This window comes from Apostichopus japonicus, chromosome 14 (genome assembly GCF_037975245.1).
Source record: "Apostichopus japonicus isolate 1M-3 chromosome 14, ASM3797524v1, whole genome shotgun sequence".
In the NCBI taxonomy this organism is placed as follows: domain Eukaryota; kingdom Metazoa; phylum Echinodermata; class Holothuroidea; order Aspidochirotida; family Stichopodidae; genus Apostichopus; species Apostichopus japonicus.
Window position 1 is genome coordinate 25,340,672 of NC_092574.1, and position 21,854 is coordinate 25,362,525.

Consider the following 21,854-nt stretch of genomic DNA (forward strand, 5'->3'; position numbering starts at 1 on the left):
AGGGGAAATGCTTTCAGTATTTATTATCACTTCTAACATTTATTAACTCCTATCCCCTATGGGTTGGTGGGCAGGTACTGAAAAGGAACCCTTTGTAAAGAAATATACAATAAATAGCGATGGTATTTTGGATGCATGCCCGAAGTGACAACAATAATGAAAAAAAAAAACTCTTATAGCAATTACAGGCCTATGCCTTGGTGTCTTAATCTATACAATTATATCAACTACTCTGCTAGCCCCCACCCACACAGTTTTATGGGAGATTTAATTAGGTTACATTTGCATATTTTAATGGTGTAGTATTATATTTTGTTTAAGTACAGCATAATAATAAGTACAATTTATGACCCTCCCATATGTTAAACTTTCAAGTCAACTAATTAAAAACATCTCTTTCCCCTATGTGCAAGACCGTTCCACCTTAGAAGGGTTTTTTTCATTTTGAAGTCATTAGAAGAAAAAAACTGTCCACTCGGTTCGCACCTCCCAATCAAATTTTTGGAAGGATCCCTGGGTTATCGTTTTGTTCGCTAAACTCATTGATAGGTCCCATGAAAAGGTTTACTTTGGTCCACTTACAGAAAAAAAGAAATCAAAGTTTGGAGAAGTCCCCAGGGTTGATCTTGAATAATTATTTTCAGACCCCATGAGAGCTCTGATGCTGTTGCAAATCAGAACACCGATTAAGATATTATAACACCTTCTTGCTCTTACCTGGATCTAAATATCAGTTTACACAGTAGTTAATGTACAAAATACGAGAAATCGGGTGGCTAAGGACACCAATGGTCCTCTCGCTTCAGTGTGGACACTGAAAATGACAACTGAGGGCATTGTTATCTCCTAAGCTAAGGACACCAACGGTCCTGTTATCTGGGTGTGGAAACTCTCATTATCCAAGGTCACCAATGGTCCGCTTACTTGGGTGTGGACACTAAAATATGACAACTGAGGGCTTGATACCTCATTAGCTAAAGACACTATCTAAAATGCATAACATACATTTTAGGAACGACTGACCATTTCTCTTTGAACTTACTGTCATCTCTCTGTTGTGAACTCTGTAAGTCTCCACAAAAGCACCATCCCATCTCTGAGCAAAATCGATTAGCCATTCAATAGCTTTACAGGTCACATTGTTATCCACAAATGCAAATTCACTAGCATGACAGAAAACTTTATTTACAAATGCAGTAAGCCTGAGGGTTCAAGAAAATATGCATAAAAAAATAAATTATGTACGTTAGATGATCAAGATACGGTGCATTTTAACAACTGAGGATATCTCCAACTGATAAGATTGTATTTAGTAATATCCTTGGAATATTAAGATGAACTTATATGATTACAGACATAATGATAATTTGTTTAAATTCAAAACAAATTCAGCAGGCTAAACACATACACACCCACTGCCTTTTCATTGAACTCTGGCCAAGCTAATGACATGCCTTGTCATTTCACTTGGATCGTGGTATGGCTTAAGTGGAAAACAGGGAAGACGATTCTCAACTTAAGATAATTTCAACAAAGTTCATTGCTTGTCAAGTGACTGGACAGACTAGGTGAGGGCAGTGGTGACATTAATCTGATCAGACCTATTTCAATGATGTCATGCATTTGTCATTACCTATTTCAATAATGTCAGGTTCTTGTCATTATCGTCTGAAAGATGTCTTGGATAGGAATTGAGCAAAGGGTGTCAGCAAAATATTTGTTTGCACAACAACAAATTGGGAAACAATGTCTCTTTTGGTGAACATATTTTTCAGTGATAATAAACTCATATTTTTACTGACCAAGTGCTGCTTGGATAGTTGGGATTGGTGCCCCAAATAGAGAAAGAACCATCTGCATGTCTGTGTGTCATTTCTCTCGTGATACCTAATGCAAAAATCAAAATATGCAATCAGATCAAATTAACTCATGACAATCACAATTACCGCAGCAATTATACTTCAGTAGCTGATGATACACACTTTCTATTTGTACCTATTTTAAGCAGTTTGCAAGGATATGCTCTGAACAACAAAGTTCAAATGTCTTAGTGATTTCTTGCCAAAATTTATAAGAAATCATTTAATACAAATTTCATTAGGTTTTTAAACTTTGACCTCATTTGATCTCAAATGAATAGTGACCTTCACAAAGAGCAACATGGTCCAAGCACTACAATAAATTTGTTAAAGGTAGGGCAAATGACTTGTAGTACTGCAACTAACTTTATGTACATTAGTGCATAGTAATTCAAATGTTTATCAATTGAGTAACACACCAACTCAGACATTCCCCTAGTAATTGTTTCTGTTATCATACAAATGTCTCTTGACCTTACCCACCAAGAACAGGCAGAGTAGAATTGTTTTGAAAGAACACTAGTAATCTACTTTAGTTCAATAAAACACAGCGACACGTCCCTTCTCTTATGGATGGGCAATAAATATTCTGAGAATTTTTTAAAGGGATGTCACAGAGACCACTATAAGAAAGAACTACAGTACCAAATAGCATGCAGTTATGTAACCAACTTTATGTTTTCACATATCATCTTCAATATTACCTCTGAATTACTTTTCTGTACTGCTTGTGTCAATTGACAAACTAACTTGTATAAACCTAGCTTGCTGGCGATGGGAGCAAGCGTCTAAGAGAGATGGTACAACTTTGGCAGCCCCTAACCAACTAGTCCCTGCCAAAAAGTTCCATAGAGATATATTAAAGTGCCTCCACATATAAAATTTCAGATACCTCGCTTGATAGTTTATTGTTACAAAGCTTCAAATTTGACCTCTAAAGACATATCCTTTGACCGTTCCTTAAACAATGTTCTTCTGGAACTCAATTTGAAGAATATAAATACAAAATCTGTATTTCAAATAGGGTGTTTACATGGGTTTCTCACATCTCTGCCTCTGCTGCAAACTTGAGCTCCACTATAAATATAGGCTTCTTGATGTCAATTTAGGGGCATCCACATACAATATTTTAGATCCATCTAACATTTTCTTGATACGATTACATGTATGCAAGCATTGCACTACTCACACATGCATTAAAACAGACTCACGCACACATTACAGCTGGAAAATTTGTTACAGTTGAATCTAGACAGCCCATACACAATATTAAATTTTAACTTTCATTCAATGAGGGCACCTGTGTATTGTTAACAAGGCAAGCTAAAACTACACATAGAATTCAGTCTGGCATGTCATGGAATCAGTGACAAGCTTACATCAGATGTTGAACGTAACAGCCCAACAAAGTGTTTCTTACTTGTAAACTTACTTCAACGACGATTTTGCTAAGTAAGTTCATAAACGGTATCAGAAAAATATCTCCTACCGCATGTACACTTCAAAACCCAGAGTTTCTTTCTCCTTTAATAGATGTTGTGCAAGATTGCTGTTTTCATGAGCAAGCTACTTTCCTTACTAGGGGGGATACCATGCTGGATCTTGGCTTGAGTTTTGATCCAAGCAATGTTGTTGATTTGACGGGTCTAGGTAAACTAGGGACTTCTGTAGCTTTTCTAAAGGGTACAGGTAGGATTAATTTGTTAAGAGATATGAGTGCTTCTCAGTCCTTGATTTGTTTAGCTGATAAGTTAAAGATCATTATGGAGAATGAAGTTCGGGAAGAATCGTCGCCGTAAAAGCAGTATGCCTTCCTGGATGAATAAGAAAATTAGGTGTGCAATTAATCAAAAACGTAGAATGTGGAAGTTGTTTAGGAGGACTTATTTTGAATCTCTTTTCAAAATTCATCAGCTGAAGTAGAACGCTTACTGTCTGATGCAAACTTGAATTTCGAAAATAGCATTGCCTTAAATATTAAGGATGACTCAAATGCCTTCTTTTCTTATGTCAGGTCAAAGCAGAAAGTTAAAGATTCACTTGTTTCTCTTCGGGCACCAGAGGCAGATAATATTGCTACTGGTAATCAGGATCTTGCAGATCTTGCAAGGGAAGATATGAGTAGTATTCCAGATTTTCAGGGGGGGGGGGGAGGGGTAGTGATGGTCCTAAACCGGAGACGGTCTTATTTTAGGATGAGGTTGTCTTTAAGAAGCTGCTTTGTCTAAATGTTTCTTAAGCTTCTGGACCTTATGTAATCCATCCGTATTTGTTGAAGTCATTAGCACACCATTTCTGTGTTCCACTCTCATTGGTTTTTAGTAACTTTATGAATGAAGGTTATGTTCCTAAGGACTGGAGATGTGCTAATATTACCCCAATTTTCAAGAAGGGTAATTAATCAAAGCCCTATACTTATAGGCCTGTTAGTCTCACTAGTGTTGCATGTAAGGTCATGGGGTATGGAAGATTTAACAATCTGGCTAAATTATTAGGCAGAAGTTTGCAGATGTGTTCCTGGATTTTAAGGAGGCTTTTGATGAAGTTCCCTACCAGCATCTTTTACTTAGGCTGTAGTATGGGTGTCAATGGGAATTTACTGCATTGGATCGAGAATTGGATCGGTAACGGGAAACAGAGGGTGGAAATTAAAGGCTGTGATTTTTCTTGGCAGAACGTTACTAGTGGGTGACGGATCTGTGGCCGTGGGTCGACTATATCATGATGAAGTGTAAGAAAGAGCAAGAGCCAAATTAAGTTGTCACGACACTCAACTATTCGGGTTTATGCATTCTCTACTGATGGCGCTATATCAGTATCAGTACACTACATCCCTCCATGGGCGGCGATCCTGGGGGGGGAAGGGGGGATATATCCCCCCCATGAAAATGGGTGGAGGGGATGTAATACACCATATCCCCCCCACCAAATGCCAGGGATAAGAATTTTTTCATGCCTAAATTTATGCATCATCGTGAATGTACGGCTCTTTTTTAGCTTCATTTCTCGCCTACCATAAACGCAGTGCGATCTTTTCAAATAAACCGTCTTTATAAAGCAAGAATAGTTGACTGTAGGCTTCATTGGCCCTATAACAACAAAATGTATTATTGCGCCCACGGTATTGATATAGTACATATATGCACCCTCATAGTATTCATATAGGCCCTATAGTAGGCCTACACACGTACATGTTTCCTCGAACAGCTGAGAATCTCATGTTACCAGGGTAATGCTTAATACACGTTTCACCTGGATGCCCTAGCAATCGGTACCTAGTAATGTAACTATGTGTAATTGTGTATTCATATATATAATAGCCTGCATGAGGCCATTTTCTTCATCGAATAATATAAAAGAGCTCTCGAACATTCTAACGTAGCGCCTGAAACAAGATTGACAGGGGCAATTTTCCCAAAATAACACCCGAAATTTAAAAAAAAAAAGTATTTTGGATCCTGATTATGAGATATTTCGGACATGATATCCCTATTTTAAAGTTGGGTATATGCCGCTTGGAAACCTCGGGAAGTGCCGTTTCCGGCCATCTAGAGGGTTTGTAAATCCCAAAATTTTCTTGTACGCTTCGCGCCAACTCATGGTGGCGCTACGCTTAGATAGTCAACCAGGCCATATCCCCCCCACTCGGAAGTACGGATCGCCGCCCATGCATCCCTCCCTTTTCAGGATACAGAAACAGAATTTATTATGTAATTGTAACATAAGAACTGCTTTTTTTCTCCTCAGTTTTAACAAACACAGTGATTATAATCAATTTATTTGACTGTTTTGTTCTTAATGAACAAATTTACATATAGATCTAATCTTGCAAACTGAACAGAATTTTGTTTTCTTTTGTGTGTGTGTTTCTTATATACAACTTATTAACATATATACAAACACTTCATGTGTTCCTGTCTGGCTTGCAACAATTTAAGTTACATAATCCTCTAAATATTTAGGTGGTTTCAAACTCTAACTATTCTTGGACTAGAACATTCTTGATCCAGAAATTCATGACCAGTTGACTCACTTTGACATTTATCAATTTTACTACCTTGATATGGAGTATTTTCCTCTACATGTATGTATTTCTTTAATTGAGAGGCATGTATTCTATATTCTATATTCCACCACTTGTGGAGAACAAACTGTTATTTGAGAGATAAAATTGTCTACAACCTCAAATGGTTCTGGATGGTATGAAGGTGATAATTTGTTTTGTTTGTCCTGCTTAACAAGACATTTGTCTCCTGGAACAATTTGGTTCTTTTTAGCATTTCTCTTTATATCACAGTAATCTCTGCTGTCAAATTCTCACCGTTATCATTAACTTCTGGCAATTTGGTTCGTAATTTTCGATTTTCGAGGGGAAGATAAAAAGTTACGTCACCGATATCAAACATCATGAGAGTGATAGAAGGGACTTTACTTTATCTCGTTATCTTTACCGCACTTCTTATATATTCCTACATTAAAAATTACGTTTCATTAGTGGTATGAACTGTACCTTAAAGTTGATTTACAAACAATTTTTGAGTGCCAGCGCACCTTCGCCGTTGCTTATTGTCCGCTAGAAATTAGATGGCGCTCTTCACTTTTCTTCTTATTGTCGGCTCTTATTGTCCGCTCTTAATGTCCGCTTCTAATGTCCTCTATCTTCAATCAGGTTCAACTATTCGCTTTATGCATTCTCTATTGATGGCGCTGTATCAGTATCAGTATCAGTATACTACAGTGGGATTCCACAGGGGCCTGTTTCGGGTCCCTTGTTGTTTGTTGCCTATATAAATGACATTGACGGAGATATGTTGTGAATAGCTAAAGAGTTTGCTGATGACACCAAACTGTATTCTGAGGTCTCTTCCAAAAGCGATTCTGAGAAAATTCAAACGGATTTGGATAAGGTTTTTACCTGGTCTCAGGGGTTGCCAATGCTTTTTAATATTGATGAATGCAAGGTGATGCATATTGGTAGTAGTAAACAAACGTATAACTACAGTCTAAATGGTGAGAATTTACAAGGGTCTTTGTCGAAAGAGACCTAGGTGTCTACATTCATTCATCTCTGCAACCTTCTACACATTGCCTCGAAGCTGCTAAAAAAGGTTATATGGTTTTAGGTATGATTAAGAGGAACTTCAGTTTTCTGAGAGAGGACATACTTGTTAAGCTTTATAAGCAGTTGGTTAGGCCTCATCTGGAGTATGCTGTGTAGGCTTCAAACCCATATTTTGCTAAGGATAAGGAAGAACTCGAAAAGGTTCAGAGGAGAGCTACAAGGATGATTACTTCCTTAAAGGTTGTTCCTTACTATAGGCGGTTGTAACTGTTGAATCTCACCACACTTGAGCTTAGGAGCTTACGTGGTGACTTGATTTAGGTTTTCAAGATTGTGTATTCTTTTGACAATTTATCCTTCACTGACCGTTTCATATTTGCTAAAAGTAGTTGTACCAGAGGTCATTGTCTTTAACTCCAAACGTCACAATGTAGGAAAAATATTCGGATTAAATTTTTTGCTAATAGGGTTGTGAATGAGTGGAACGGTTTGTCTGAGAAAGTTGTACTTGCAAGTAATGTGAATGGGGTTAAGAATGCTTTGGGCAAGCACTTTAGGCATTGTAATCGAGTCTGAGTGTTTTTATCTTCAGTTTTGTTTTCTCTTCAAGAGGGTCCTTGATGGGGACTTGAGTGTCCCCCCTGATCCTTTAATACTACTGAAGTAAATTAAACTAAACTTAACTAACTATCATTGCAAATCTTCAGTTGTCATTTTGGGAGTACTGTAGAACCAATTTTGATGCAGTTGTTTCACATTATGTAAAACATGTGATTCACAAACCTTCTTCGATATTGTGAGTAGCCTTGGCTTCCAGAGATTCTGTGCTCTGATCAACTCTGGTCAAGTAACGTAACACATACACGTTTGGAGCCAAATATATCATTGTTTGCTCTCCACAGCCTCGTGGCAATGCTAGCAAAGATTCCAATCCATCAATAACTGCAGTTATGACTGGTCCAAGGACACTGCCTGCAGGACAAAATAGTGACATTTGAAGCATAGATGGCATTTACAGCCCTGCACATATTTGGAAGTTTTCACCACAAGTAAAAACCAGACAGCAAAGAGGTTATTTTTCCTGGCAACATTTATCTAAAAATATGGACTATAACACTTTAGACAATATCATCACATTTAAAGCACCATTAAGTTGATGGAATCAACAAGGGTATTGTACTCATGTGAACCTTCAGATCAACTTCATCAACACTGTAGTCCATGTTTATTTGTACTCAGGTAGAAATACATACCAAGTTAGAGGTTCAACTAATATTAACTTCAGGGATCTGTACCAAGGAAGAAATAGCTAGAGGTTCAACTAATGTTAAATTTTGCAGCTATCATGTTTTCAAGGATTTCAGAGTTTGACCTATATAGACATTTGACCTACTCAAAAATCAAAGTGTTCTTGTAAATACCGATGTAGAAGTACATATCAAGTATGAGGTCCATCAAAGCATAACATTTTACAAGGAATTCAAATCTTGATCATATACACAATGCTTGCAATAACATATGAACCCTCCAATTCCTTCAATAACGGATTCATGCCATGCTAATATAATCAATAATGATGCTAACCGATGGTTACCTCATCAATTAATCGACAAGGCAACCTCAAGAAAGGTTTACTTTATTCAAATAGAGACAATTCAAATGCATTGGAAGTATCACACAGTAACTCACAAACGAATTTTACATCTTATGTTTTCTTACCAATGATACTGACTTCACATCTTTCTGAGCCTGGGACAGCTCCACTAGGTAATCGTACGTCAAAGAAGTTGTACTGGCGACTTTCTTCAGCTTGAATCACCTCTAAATATCAGATGAAATCTACAAAAAAATACTAATAAATATGTTTATATAGTATTTACACAAAATAATATTTTTAAAGTACTTTACACAGGAAATAGGAAATTTCTTCCAAAACAAATCATACATTAGATATCAAAAAAAGCTAAAACAGGTTAAAAAAAATGATGTTACGTATGAACAACAAGCTTCCCTCAAACCCTGAGGTGCGATATTTCTACAAGAGATTCAGAATATTGTCATCTACAATCTGATACATTAGTTGAATATGTTTGCCACAACATGTCACTAATTTGCCATCAATGGATTACTGCAATTAGGTTCATTATATTAAAGTGTGACAACAACATCAGTGAGTGTATTTTCAACTGTGGATATTGAGCAGTGTTATTTATCTATATGAACATTGAACGTAGCCCATACATGTGGATCTTGACCTGTGAAATGTACTTCTATGAACATCAATGTGTCTAGCTCTTAATTTTGGATCTTAAACAGTATAATTTCTTCTATGAACATCTGTGAGTCTTAATCTCAGTTATCTGAGAATTAACATGTGTGAGGCATGCTGATACCTATTAACCATTGTTTACTATTAACTGAGTGTTCGTGCTCTCCATTCTCACTCTTCATCTCATGAATATTTACCACTGACAACAACATCTGAGATGCTAGCTCTTTCCTGCTGTCCTTCCTCTAACTGTTGATTCAATGAGCCTGTTGGGTCTAATGTTGTAGAACTAACAAAAGACCTTTCGATGCCCTCTGGCTAAGAATTTGAAAAGGACAAAACAGAAAATGAAAACAAAAACACAAAATACAATACAATGCTTTGAAAACAGAATTTTCTAAACTACTGAGTCACAGTAAATGTGTGTTATATAGTGAATATTCATGACATACATGTCTATGTACAAGTTCTGGCCGTGTGCAAACTTGTAAGTTTAGCAGCTGCAGTTACTTAATCGTTTAAAACCCAATGAACGTACGTGCTCATTCTCTCCACCCTGTCTGTCAACCAGACGTCACTTTATCATGTAGTTTATGTCAGTTATATGTCTACGAGACAAATTGTTGTTGTTTGCTTATATCAGCCAGCATGGAGGACAAGAATATAATTTGAGAATACACATTTTGTCATCTAACGTTATTGCCTCCAATAACTCATCAAATACAGAACATTACAGGATGGCAACGAATAGAAGGAAACAAGTTTTTAATATGAATCGGAAAACAGAGTTGTTATATAGTCCTCAACATGTTTAGCAGACAGGGAGATGAAGCCGTGTGGTTAGCGTGTAAAAAATTCCATGTTTGTTGAGATTTGCAGTTTTAGTTACCATTATAAACGCTTTTATTTCGGTTCTAAGTATTATCATTGCAAAATCCATGTCAGCCTACAGTACTGTACATACATTATTACAGCTACGTACCCATACCACCATTTTAATGTAATTCCTACGTCAGAAGCTCACGGTTATGATTTATAACCAAAGTTCCGGGCCGATTCATACGCTTTGCTGAGTAAGGAGTTCCAAAGGTCCACATTGATGTACTACAGTTCAGATGGAGAGGAAATAGCATATTTTCTTTCTGAAATACCGACGTCATTCTGGGTTCGCCGTTCGAAGGTCATCCAGTTTCCAGGCGTTGATCCAGGGACGTTCCAGGTGCCATTTTTGTTTCTGGGCGACCAGTTCCGACGTGGATACAAGGAGAGACTTGAATCGACGTACTTGCATGACATAGCGAACTCTCATGCACATTTATGTATTTCAATTAGTTATTGACTCATTGATTGGATTTGTATCTCACAAATTGCGAGAAAGTTGGTGAGTTAACAGGCCAGACGTTATGCTATAGGCGTATATTTTTAGTTCGTACAACTAGTACTAGTGATAAATGTATTAGGCACTATAGCGGAACTGTACGTAGCACCTACTGTAACTTGGGAACCCCTGGTTAATATGTAGAATATAAATGGTCCATGTGTTTTGTTTATGACTAAAAAATAACACAAACAATTGTTAGTTCAAATGGGTGTGGTGTTTGGCCATCATCGTTTAATTGGAACTCTGGAGAACTTCCAACTGAATTTGAAAATTTCAAGAGATGTTGTACCTTAATGTATGACATGGTCCATTAGCAAGTACTGACAAACCAAGTAAATACAAAGTTACCTACTTGCTGTTGTGGTAAGGGCAACATGGTATAAGTATTCATGAAACCTGGACCGTGACTGATAAACAAAAGGAAGATCCAGTTGAAATCTTGGACTGTTTCAGAAACATTTCGAGCCAAAATGAAATTTTAGGCTTTGTCGATTTGAACAACCATCTGAAAATGTTGACAAGTTCATTACTCGCTGTAGAATCCAGGCAAAGAAATGCAAGTTTAGCTCTGAGGAGCTTGACAGTAGACTTGTTGACCAATTGACCATAGAAACATCTCATAGAAAGGTTCAGCAGATACTACTAGCGAAAGATGATAAAATATCCCTGGACGATGCGTTAGATATATCACGCACACATGTGGCAATAAAGGCTCATAGGGAGGCATTAAAATCCCCTAGTACTTCTATTGATGTGGATCATATTTACAAGCCTCATAATAAAAGTCAAGAGAAAAGTCCAAAATGTAACAGGTGTAGGTTGAAATATCCCCACAAAGGGACGTGTCCAGCCATTGGGATTTTTGTAATTTCTGTCAAAAGCCTAATCATTGGGAATCTGTATGTCAACAGAAAAAAGTAGTAGTCAATTTGAAGGTAAAGGAGGTAACAATCCAAGATCAAATATTCCTAAATCACAAAATCGATGGCATGGGAACAGCTCAACAAATGCATCAGCAGTTAATTATAATCGAAGCAGTGTGTTAAAAGATTCTAAAATTGAAAGTGTAAAGTTTGATCCAGTATACATTTGTATTATCAATAGTTCATGCCATTATCAATGATTCTAAAGCCATTGCTGTCCAAAACATATCCATAGGTCAACAGCCAGATAATTTGAAAGTAAAGGTAGATACCGGGGCTGAAGGTAATGTGTTGCCATTGCGTATTTTTAGTAGAATTTACCCCGGTAGAGTAGATGGAAAAGGTATACCCTAAGCAATGTCAACGAAAGCAAATGAAACTATGGTTATGGCCTAAGGATTTAAGTTCTGCGATTAAACGTAGTCACCATAGAACGACAACCTTGGAGGAAATTACTCGCAGGTTATCCACTTGTACTATTTTTTCCAAGATCGATGCTAAACATGGGTACTGGTCAATTGTTCTTGATGACAGTCAAGTTTTATGGCTACTTTCAACAGTGTTTTCGGGAGATACAGGTTTAAGCGGTTAACAATTGGTCCATGCATTAGCCAAGATATCTTCAATTTGGAATGGATCAAATTATAGAATCTTCCCTGGTATTCAAGTGATTTATGATGATATATTTGTGCAAATCTGGTGTCATAACTGACACAGTGGGTTTGTTGTTTTCACTTGCTAGTAGAAGCAATTTCTGTAAATAGTCTAGATAGTTTTAATAAAAAAGAGTAAACAGATACTTCCTGTCTCTGCTGATTATACATATAGCAGATTAGTATTGGTTACTTTACTTTCACAAAGCCTTTTCATATGTATCCTTTGTTATTTATCTTTCCTGAGATAAACAGAGCCTGCTAGGCAATAACGCTTGTGGTTATACCTGGAACAATAACATTTAGAGGGACAGTGTATGTTGGAAAAGGGTAACAAATTAGCCCAGAGCTGGGGAAGGAAAGGCAAATTGTGACATGAATATTTATAAGGAATAATCCATCATGTAATTCCTGATTGGTCACCACGTTAGTTGGTCAACTGCATCTTTGCTAGAAGTAACCTATAGGGTGGAGGTAAGTCATGTGACAAACAGTTGTTGTCACTTAGTTCTGGTAAAATTGTATCTTGTTTAGGTTAGTTTTGGAGAGTTTGATTCTTCATCTAGAGAAAACAAGACTTCTCTTGCTAAATCTGTTTTACTTAAAATATTTTGTTAATACACCCAGGAAGGAGTGTTGTATATACTGGAAGTTTCGAAGATGTCCATCATGTCACACTTTATTCTTAAATTATGATGAGACTGTCATAATAGTATATTTTTGGCCACTGATCTGGATTTTGCCGAGATGGTAACAATGGACGTTTTGTATTTTATTCTATTGCTGTTCTTCAAGCCTACCGGTACTTACCCGATGTATTTACCCGATGAACTGGATGCTACCCCACCAAACTGTAGACGTCACTCTTAACTATTTTATTAATTTGTCAAACCATTCTTTTTTAAATCGCTAGGATGTTGTTTGTTACTGAGCACACTAATGTACACCGGAACCTTAATTCGCGAAAATGAACTTTTTCGCTTTTAATGCAAGAAACCAAGCAGTTCGCGGCAGCACTAGTTCAAAATCAGATAAGTTTAAGTATTCCTGTTCTTGTTACCTATGTCATGGCCATAGACAATAGGTTTAAGTTTTTCTAAGTTCAAAATGTTCCGTGTAAAGTACAGTGCACACTGTAACCTTATTATTGTTCAATGACGTCTATTCCATCTGTGCTGAATCTTGATGTACAGTGTTCAGTACCTCAGTAACCAGTATGTTATGTAACTGCAAGGATTATTATTTGAGAGTTTGGTCAAGTTGACATATTTGTAATGTATCTCCTTTCTATTGTTTTGTAACATTCATAGCCTTATTACACCCCATTTTCCACAATTGGAGGATTGAAAATATAGTAAGTTCATGGTACATTGTGTTTTGTGTCTCTTATTGTAAACCTGTGTAGAACTAACTCAGCAGTTGTTTCGAATATCAGCATTGAACCATTTGGACATGGGGGCAATTTTATCCTGTCTTGAGGCCTGGGCCCTCCTGATACACATATTGCCGACCCATTTTCCTATTTACCTTGATTGAAGGAAAAGAGGGTTACATGTGTCTTCGGCAAAGATGAAGAAGAACACGACAGGAACCTACAGTACATGGCTTAATGCAGGTGGCCAAAAAAGGTCTTGTTTTAACTTTGAAAAATGTGCAAAAAGGCAGTCACAAATCCAATTATTAGTATTAATCTTTAATGCACAGGGAGTACATCCTGATCCTCAGAAAAAGAAGCAATAGACACAATTCTATCACCATTAAATAAGGAACAGCTTCAAAGTTTTCTAGGTATATCAGCTTACTTGTCGCCTTATATCCACTGAGGAGGTTGTTGAAGAAGCAATCCATATTTCATTCGTCAAATGTCCATAAGAGATCTTTTTGTCTGATTAAAGAATTGATTTGCAAAGAATATACCTTAGCTAACTTTGATCCTAGCAAGGGAAGTATAATCGAAGCTGATGCGTGTTATTGCAAGATTCAAAGTCAGTCTATTTTCTTTCTAAAGCCTTGACAGAAAGTGTACAGCGCTATGCAAACATAGAGCGAGAGATGCTAGCTGTGGTCTATGCTTGTGAAAACTTTCTTATATAGTTATGTTTACGGTGAACATTGTATTGTCAAACGTTACCATAAACCACTCGAAGTGATTAAATTAAAGAACCACCACCTAGATTACAAACGCAACTTTGTTATCATATGCAAACTCAATACAAACCTGTTAAAGAAATGCTTATGGAATATGCACTATCTAGGTTAAATCCATTGAAGTCTGGGTCAGTAGAAAACTAGCGATCCGTATTGAGACTATTACAGATCCAGAAGTATGTGCATTAAGCAGCACGATTATGAATGGTTGGCCGGAGAAATATAGGAATGTTTCAAAACAACTTCAAAATATCTGGCCATTCTGGGATGAATTTTCTGTGGAGAATAGGGTAAATATGAAGGGTTGTAGAATACTTATTCCACCTAGTCTCAGATCTGATATTCTTGATAGAATCCATACTGGTCGTTAAGGAAGTATCAAGTGTTGATTTAGGGCTAAAATGTGTGTTTACAGGCCTTGCATTAATAATGACATAGAAAATATGGTAAAATTGTGTAGTTGTTGTCAAGAACATGGAAATTCACAAAGTTCTGAACCCTTGGAACAAATAGACGGTTCCAACCAGGCCATGGCAGACAATTGGTTCTGAATGATTCTATTTACATGGTGAAGTACACTTACCCATTGCTGATTTTTACTCACAATTCGTTGTAGTGAAGTACGTACCAAAAGGTAAATCGACAAGCTGTACTATAATTAACTTCTGCAAGAGTGTCCTTTCTGAATATCGAATTCCAGAAACATTTCATGTCAGATAATGGAAGTCATTATTCCAGTCAAACTTTTTAGGGAGTTTGCCATTCAGTGGAATTTTAATCATGTAACATTTAGTCCTAGATATCCACAATCGAATGGATTTACTGAACAACAAGTACATATTGTTAAAAAAAGGTATAATTAAGGCCAAACAGACAAATTCTGATATATGTATGTCCTTACAATGCTTGAGAGCAACACCGATATATTCTAAGCTGCCATATCCTGCCGAATTACTTCATGGTCGTAAATTGAGGGCAAATTTGCCAATTAAAATTGAAAATAGAAATGTACAGGAAAATGAAATCTTTGATCATCTGCAGGAAAGGCAGCAGCATAAAATATGTCATCATGATAAAACCTCAAAACCACAAGTGAAACCTTAAAACCTGGAGAGGGTGTTAACGTAAAGATCGGGTGTCGCGCAAGTGGTATCATGGTTAAGTTCTCAGTCAATGACCTGAACCTAGATCGTACGAGGTTGAAATGGATTCAGGTAGAATTCTTAGGAAGAATCAAAACACATTAAGGAAGGGGAAATTATTATTAGCCAGCCTGAGAATGATTATTAGGGCAGTCGAGTGATAAAGAAGCCATGAATAATCGAAATAGAACTACAAATTCAGCACAATAGAAATGGTCAATTAGTACATGAGAATCAAACTCACAATCAAATAGTTAATAAAAAGCAAGTTTCGTATGTTTATGTTACGAAGTCGGGCCACATGGTCAAATAGAGAAATATATATATGTATTAAAGCAAGCAATTATTAAATTATATTATGTAATCATTCTCGTATATAGAAAGGGGGATGTAATATATTGAATATTCATGATATACATGTCTATGTACAAGTTCTGCCTGTGTGAAAACTTGTAAGTTATGCAGCTGCAGTTACGTAATCGTTCATGGGTATAAAGCCCACTGCACGCTACGTGCTCGTTCTCTTTACCCTGTCTGTCCACCAGACGTCACGTTATAATGTAGTTTAATTATGTATTTATGTCTAAGATATATCTTGTTATTTTCGGTTTATATCAGCCAGCATGGAAGATAAGATGTAAGTTGAGAATACACATATTGTCATCTAACGTCTTAGACTCAAAGAACTCATCAAATGCAGAACATTACAATGTCAACCATAAAAAAGAAATTACCCAGTTCCCACAAAGATTGTTAAATCTGTCAATGCTACTCTTCTGCCTTTTATTACTGGGCTTATTAGTTTGTCAATAACAACCGGTTAGTTCTTGGAGTCTTGGAAGAGAGCTGTAGTTTGTCCTCTTCTTTAGACGCCTACTCTTCTACCAGAATTGAATATCTCAGACCGGTAAGTAACCGCCAGTTTATCTTCAAGCTTGTGGAGAAAGTTGTAGCGAATCAAGTTTTGCTACATTGTAATGGTCATTGCCCTTTACCTGTATTTCAGGCAGCATATAGACATCACTTTTCCACTTACACTGTCTTGCTCAAGATTTATTCAGAAATCATGTAGTCTATTGATAAACAAAATTTTGTGCTGATGGTACTTCTTGACCTCAGTTCCGCTTTTGATACGGTCGATCATTCTGTTTTGGTGAATATTTTGGAACATGACTTTGGTATTAAGAACACTGCTCTGAACTGGTTCATCAATTATTGTAGGAACAGGTCACAGTTTGTCTCACTAGATGGTATATATTCCGAGGAAGTCCCTGTCGAGCATAGAGGTCCACAAGGCTCGTGTCTAGGTCAGCTGTGTTTCACGATGTACACTGCATCTCTATTCAAAGTCATTTCTACACATCACAGGTTTTGCTTATGCTGATGATACTCAGTTGATTCAGCTTGAAACCGCAGCATAACACCACCTGAATCGATGCTTTCAATCTAATGCAAAATTGTATCTCTGATATTAGGGATTGGATGGATGCTCATAAATTGAAGCTGAACGATAGTAAAACTGAGTTCATTATCCTCGGCACTCCAGTCCAACTCATAAAGGTCGTCAATAAGTCTATCAAAGTTGGTGGTGCTTCCATTGCTTCTTGTAATCAAGTCCGCAACCTCGGGGTTATTTTTCGAAAAACACATGAAAATGGATAAACATATCAGTAAAGTTTGCAAGACTGGTTTCTATTATATTTTTAATCTAAAGAAGATTCGAAAACATATGTCTCCTAGAACTATGAGCACCTTGGTTCATTCATTTATTCATATTCACTTAGATTATTGCAATAGTTTGCTCCATGGTATTACAGGATATCTAATTCAGAGACTGCAACGTCTGCAGAACAGCTCAGCCAGGCTTGTTGTAGACTGCTATGACTTCAACACACCATCGTTGAGTATCCTCCATTTTTTGCACCGGTTGCCTGTTGAATTCAGAATTAAGTTCAAAGTACCGCTCCTGGTGTATGAGTGCATTCATGGAATGACACCCACCTATTTGTTAGACGATCCGTCCTTCCAGGTCAAAACTCGTTATACCTTGCGTTCTAGCAATGCACTCACTCTCACTGTTCCCAGAACTAAACTGACCTATGGCGACCATTGCTTTACCATCAGCCGGGCCCAAGCTCTGGAATGGTGTGCCCATATCCGTGCTCAGTTCTCCCACTCTCAGTCAGTTCAAGTCTTGTTTGAAGACTCATTTTTTTTTTCAAGTTGGCGTTCTATTGATGTTGTACAGCGCTATTGAATACTGCAAAGATTTTAGCGCTTTATAAGTTCATTTTTTATTATAGATTATTATTACACAGCCGTTATGACATCTACATAATATGGGACAACCACATAAAAGGTTGTTTAGACACCATGTCAACAAGATCTTCACAACATAATAAGCTCCATAAAATCTATCCACAATTCCCTGGTTGTATGTACAAGCAAGTCCTCTCCCAGATGCAAATACACATGTTTGTCATCATAGTTGCAAAAAGTACCATTTTTGTAAAAAACCAAAGAGGTTTCCAAACTTTTAAGCAATTGATAGTCCACATTTTTTCAAGACCAAACCAGGTTTTCCAATTTACTATGAAGCCTGTTCACTAATAATGACCAAGAGTCTAGTTACCTATTGTAAGCCTTTCAAAAGTCAGTGTTATTATGTACTACATAATTCTTCCAAATATGTAACCCCATTCAGTAATATTTGGTGTGAGGACCAAACTAACATGCTGTAGCCTTACTATTCACCACAGTATGATTTATGCTGTTAAATTTATCTCACACTGCTAAAACCCTTGCTTAGGTAAATCATATCAGAAGAAGCTTTTAAATGAAGTTAAATTAAATTTAAATGAAATGTTCCTTATTTTGCCAAGCTTCATTACAAAACTCGAGGCCTAGAAAAGAGATATTTCCTTTTTCCTACTTGTTCCAATTTTCAAGACAGCATAGGAACCATGGCTTTCACAAAGTCAGTAGTGCTTGGTTGTGTTAATGCAGTTTGTTGCATTTTATTTCAGTTGTAAGCTTTGAGGAGTGGCATAATTTAGTTTGAACTAAGTCACCTAATTATAATTGACTCCCACTCAACAGGTCTGAGCTTGACAGAGAACACAGAATGACATACCACTACCCGAAGAATCTTCTCATCTGCGTCAGATGTCCCTAAATAGACCGCTGCAACCGTGATAGGATGTTCCCCAACCTCTAGGCCAATCACCACATACGTAATATTGACTGCATTATTGCGAGTGACTTCAATACGCTTTTCAGCTGAGTATTCATTGGGATTTCCTTCTGAGCAAATCTTTTCTGTAGTATGCAAGAATACACGGACCTGTAAAAAAATGGAATGCATTAAGCAATTTTTGAACACTATAAGTAAAAAAAAGGCATATGACATTGACCTGTTTACACACGTTTTCCAAGAATAACATTAATTTCATTACTGAAATTATCAATTATAGATTTGAACTGTTACTTCAAACCATTGAAATTTACCTGCTGATCATGCGGAGAGTAATTAAAGATGGTGGCAACAATTTCAACTTGTTCCTTGCGGATAACAGAATATGGCGTGTGAAGTTGGATCAACAACTCTTTTCTGACCAAGATCTCCAAAGGTCTGGCTACACACATGGCATACTGCTCTGAGAGACCCACTGCACTAATATACCATGCGCTTATGCTGCTCGGTATGGTAAATTGTTGCCGAGCAAATCCGTTATCACTACAGACAGGAGAAACTTGAAAAGTGAGTAGCATGGATTTTCAGGATGGGATTATGCAGTATAGAGATGTAAATTCATTATCTATTGAGATCCCTTTGTAGTTCAATAGCTACATCATTATTCAAACTAGAAAGTCAATTGGTTAGTAATTCCTTGCCACATCATGTGGTATGAAAACTTTCTTCAGTAGCATTGGAATTATATTTTTAATTATTGACCATTATGACTTATCAGCAAGATACTTGCAATAATGCAGAGCCACCTATTAAGCAAGTATTAGGTTCACCCAATCAATACTTTTATAGTTATTGATTAATAAGGCGTTCAGTATATGGCCTCTGTTGACCTAAAATGGCATTTGACCACCACCAATTTCCAGAGTGCTAATGTGCTGACCAAAGACGATCTACCTATTAAGTAATCAGTGAAACTAAGCTGACCTTTCTGAGTTATTGTGCTAACAGTTTTCAGACTGTGACCTCTGTTGATTTCAATGACTACTAAATGCAAAGCATGAAGTTTCTTGTAGCATTTCTTCTGTTATTGTTATTTACAATGTATTCAGACTTTGTTCTGTGTTGACCTCACATGTATTCGCAATCCACCAATTCCATTAAGCCGTTTGTACATACTAAGGTGTACTAACATTTCTTCAGACAGTGACCTCAAATGGCAGTTACCTTCACCAATTTCAATAGGTGTTTTCTCAATAATGGTGATCTACATACCAAGTATGAATTTAAACCAAGATGAACTTTTGAGTTATGTTTTCAAAGGTTTCAGACTCACTTTACACTATTTTGATCCTAAAAGAACTTCACAGAAAAGAATATGTTTCATATCCACAATAAGGTGCATCCACATATCAAATATGAAGTTCACCTAGCACATTTTGTATTTATTAATGATGTTTACAAGCCAATTCTTAACACACACACATCATTACCATTGCAAAGATTCCTTCTGCTGCCTCCGGTATCCAAAGCTCATACATTATGTTTTGGAGCAATGTGCCAATACAACGCACAAATATTTTCACTTCACTACAACTTTATTTGCATTGTTGCAAAATATGTACAACCATAGCAGCTCACATTTGTTTACATAAGGCCTGTGATAGCAAACTTGTATCGAGGTCACTGAGCACAGTTGCATTTTCAACTTATCTGGAAAATATATTTCTCAAATGAAATATCAACATGAAGGAAATCAACGTTTTAGCCACAAGCTGATCTGGAAAATACCTCAACAGTGTAAATGATGATCAAAGGATTTGTCACTGCCCCTTACCCGATTTCAACTTCCTCAAAAAGCCAAGTTTCCCTGAAATCTGATCTGAATGCAACATCTTCTGGTCTATCTTCGATGCGATCAGGATTATCGAATGGATTACCTACACCAGAGTTCCACCTGTCATTGCGTGCCTCCTCTGCTCCTCGACAGCAAATCATGAAGATAGCTATCAGCTCTTCCACTCTCTCATCTGTGATACCATCCTCCTGATATTTACGTCTGAGTAAGTTCACAAAACGATTACTTCTTTCTGCACAGCTCATGTCAGCAACTAAAAGCTTCTGACCTCGCGAACAAGCAAAGTACTGCCGGTCATCATGTCTATGTGAAGCAACTGTATGTAGAGTATGTATCAGTATGCTATTTTTGGTCTAGAATTCTCATTGTAAATCTGCCCATGAATTCCTTCTCTACTAGTTCCTTTTTAAAACCAAAATCCTTGAGAAATGTTTAGCTATGTTACATATATCAGCTGTACCCATGAGCCATGGTATTTTTTTCCAAATCTGCAGATACCAACTGGCCTCAATGCAATTATTGACTAAACATGTAAGTAGTGATGAAAACTGGATGCTGTATAACTTAAAACGAATAGTCACACCAACTGAAACTTTATTGGGACAGTCACGATGTTGAGTCAGTATCTCCAAGATATTAAGTGGATTTCAAGATAATATGTGTGTACAGTTGTAAGGGTATCAAATACGGGTTACCATAGCAATGCAAACTAACAAAACTTTAAATCTCTCAAATTGCTAACTACAAATATGGTGCAAAAACTGATGTAGTTTAGTTAACTAGGCCTAAATCCCCACTTTCCAGTGTGTGGAAGAAGTTAAGTGAAGTCAGAATTTTGTTTACAGAACTAAGGACTAAACGGACTAAACTACAGCAGCAACACTCAATACTACTGATAAGCTTGTATTTAATGCTCAGTGCATCAGTTAAGACAGATATTTTGTGGGACATTTTACACCCAATCATGTTACTGTAACCGAAAGGACAATGAGTTTATAATCCTAGTCTCAAGCTCTCAATTGCACAGGTGAGTTTCAAAAAGAACAGTACATCATGAAATTACTATATGGGAGACTTAAGAGAGGTACTTCATGAATTACTTCAAGAGTGACTTTAGAGAAGTATATTGTAGCATCCTGTTATATTAGGATGCACCCTCTAGTTCAGATAATAAATAAACCACGTTGCATTTAAATCCATCTCGTTTCATTACCTCATTTGAAGTACCCAAAACGTTACACTGGCGACGAAGATAGGATATTTTTTGCGAGAAATAACGATATAGTAGTTCCATTCCGGTACCCAGGAACGTTAATACATGGCAGCAACGATTGGCGAGTTCAGAGAAGGACAGGAGGATGTTGAGTGT

The 21,854-nt window shown here is 36.9% G+C and overlaps 1 protein-coding gene across 1 annotated transcript in view; it reads right to left on the reverse strand.

Moving 5' to 3' along the window:
• The window catches only part of LOC139979706 (complement C3-like), a 103,132-nt gene that overhangs the window by 38,986 nt on the left and 42,292 nt on the right, over positions 1 to 21,854 (reverse strand). The window contains exons 18-25 of the mRNA XM_071990754.1: positions 20,465 to 20,801; positions 18,945 to 19,173; positions 18,571 to 18,780; positions 9,388 to 9,508; positions 8,641 to 8,742; positions 7,705 to 7,893; positions 1,803 to 1,887; positions 1,043 to 1,202 (exon numbers count right to left, since the gene is read on the reverse strand). Of these exons, the coding sequence (XP_071846855.1) occupies positions 1,043 to 1,202; positions 1,803 to 1,887; positions 7,705 to 7,893; positions 8,641 to 8,742; positions 9,388 to 9,508; positions 18,571 to 18,780; positions 18,945 to 19,173; positions 20,465 to 20,801 (1,433 nt within the window). The remainder of the gene's footprint in view (positions 1 to 1,042; positions 1,203 to 1,802; positions 1,888 to 7,704; positions 7,894 to 8,640; positions 8,743 to 9,387; positions 9,509 to 18,570; positions 18,781 to 18,944; positions 19,174 to 20,464; positions 20,802 to 21,854) is intronic.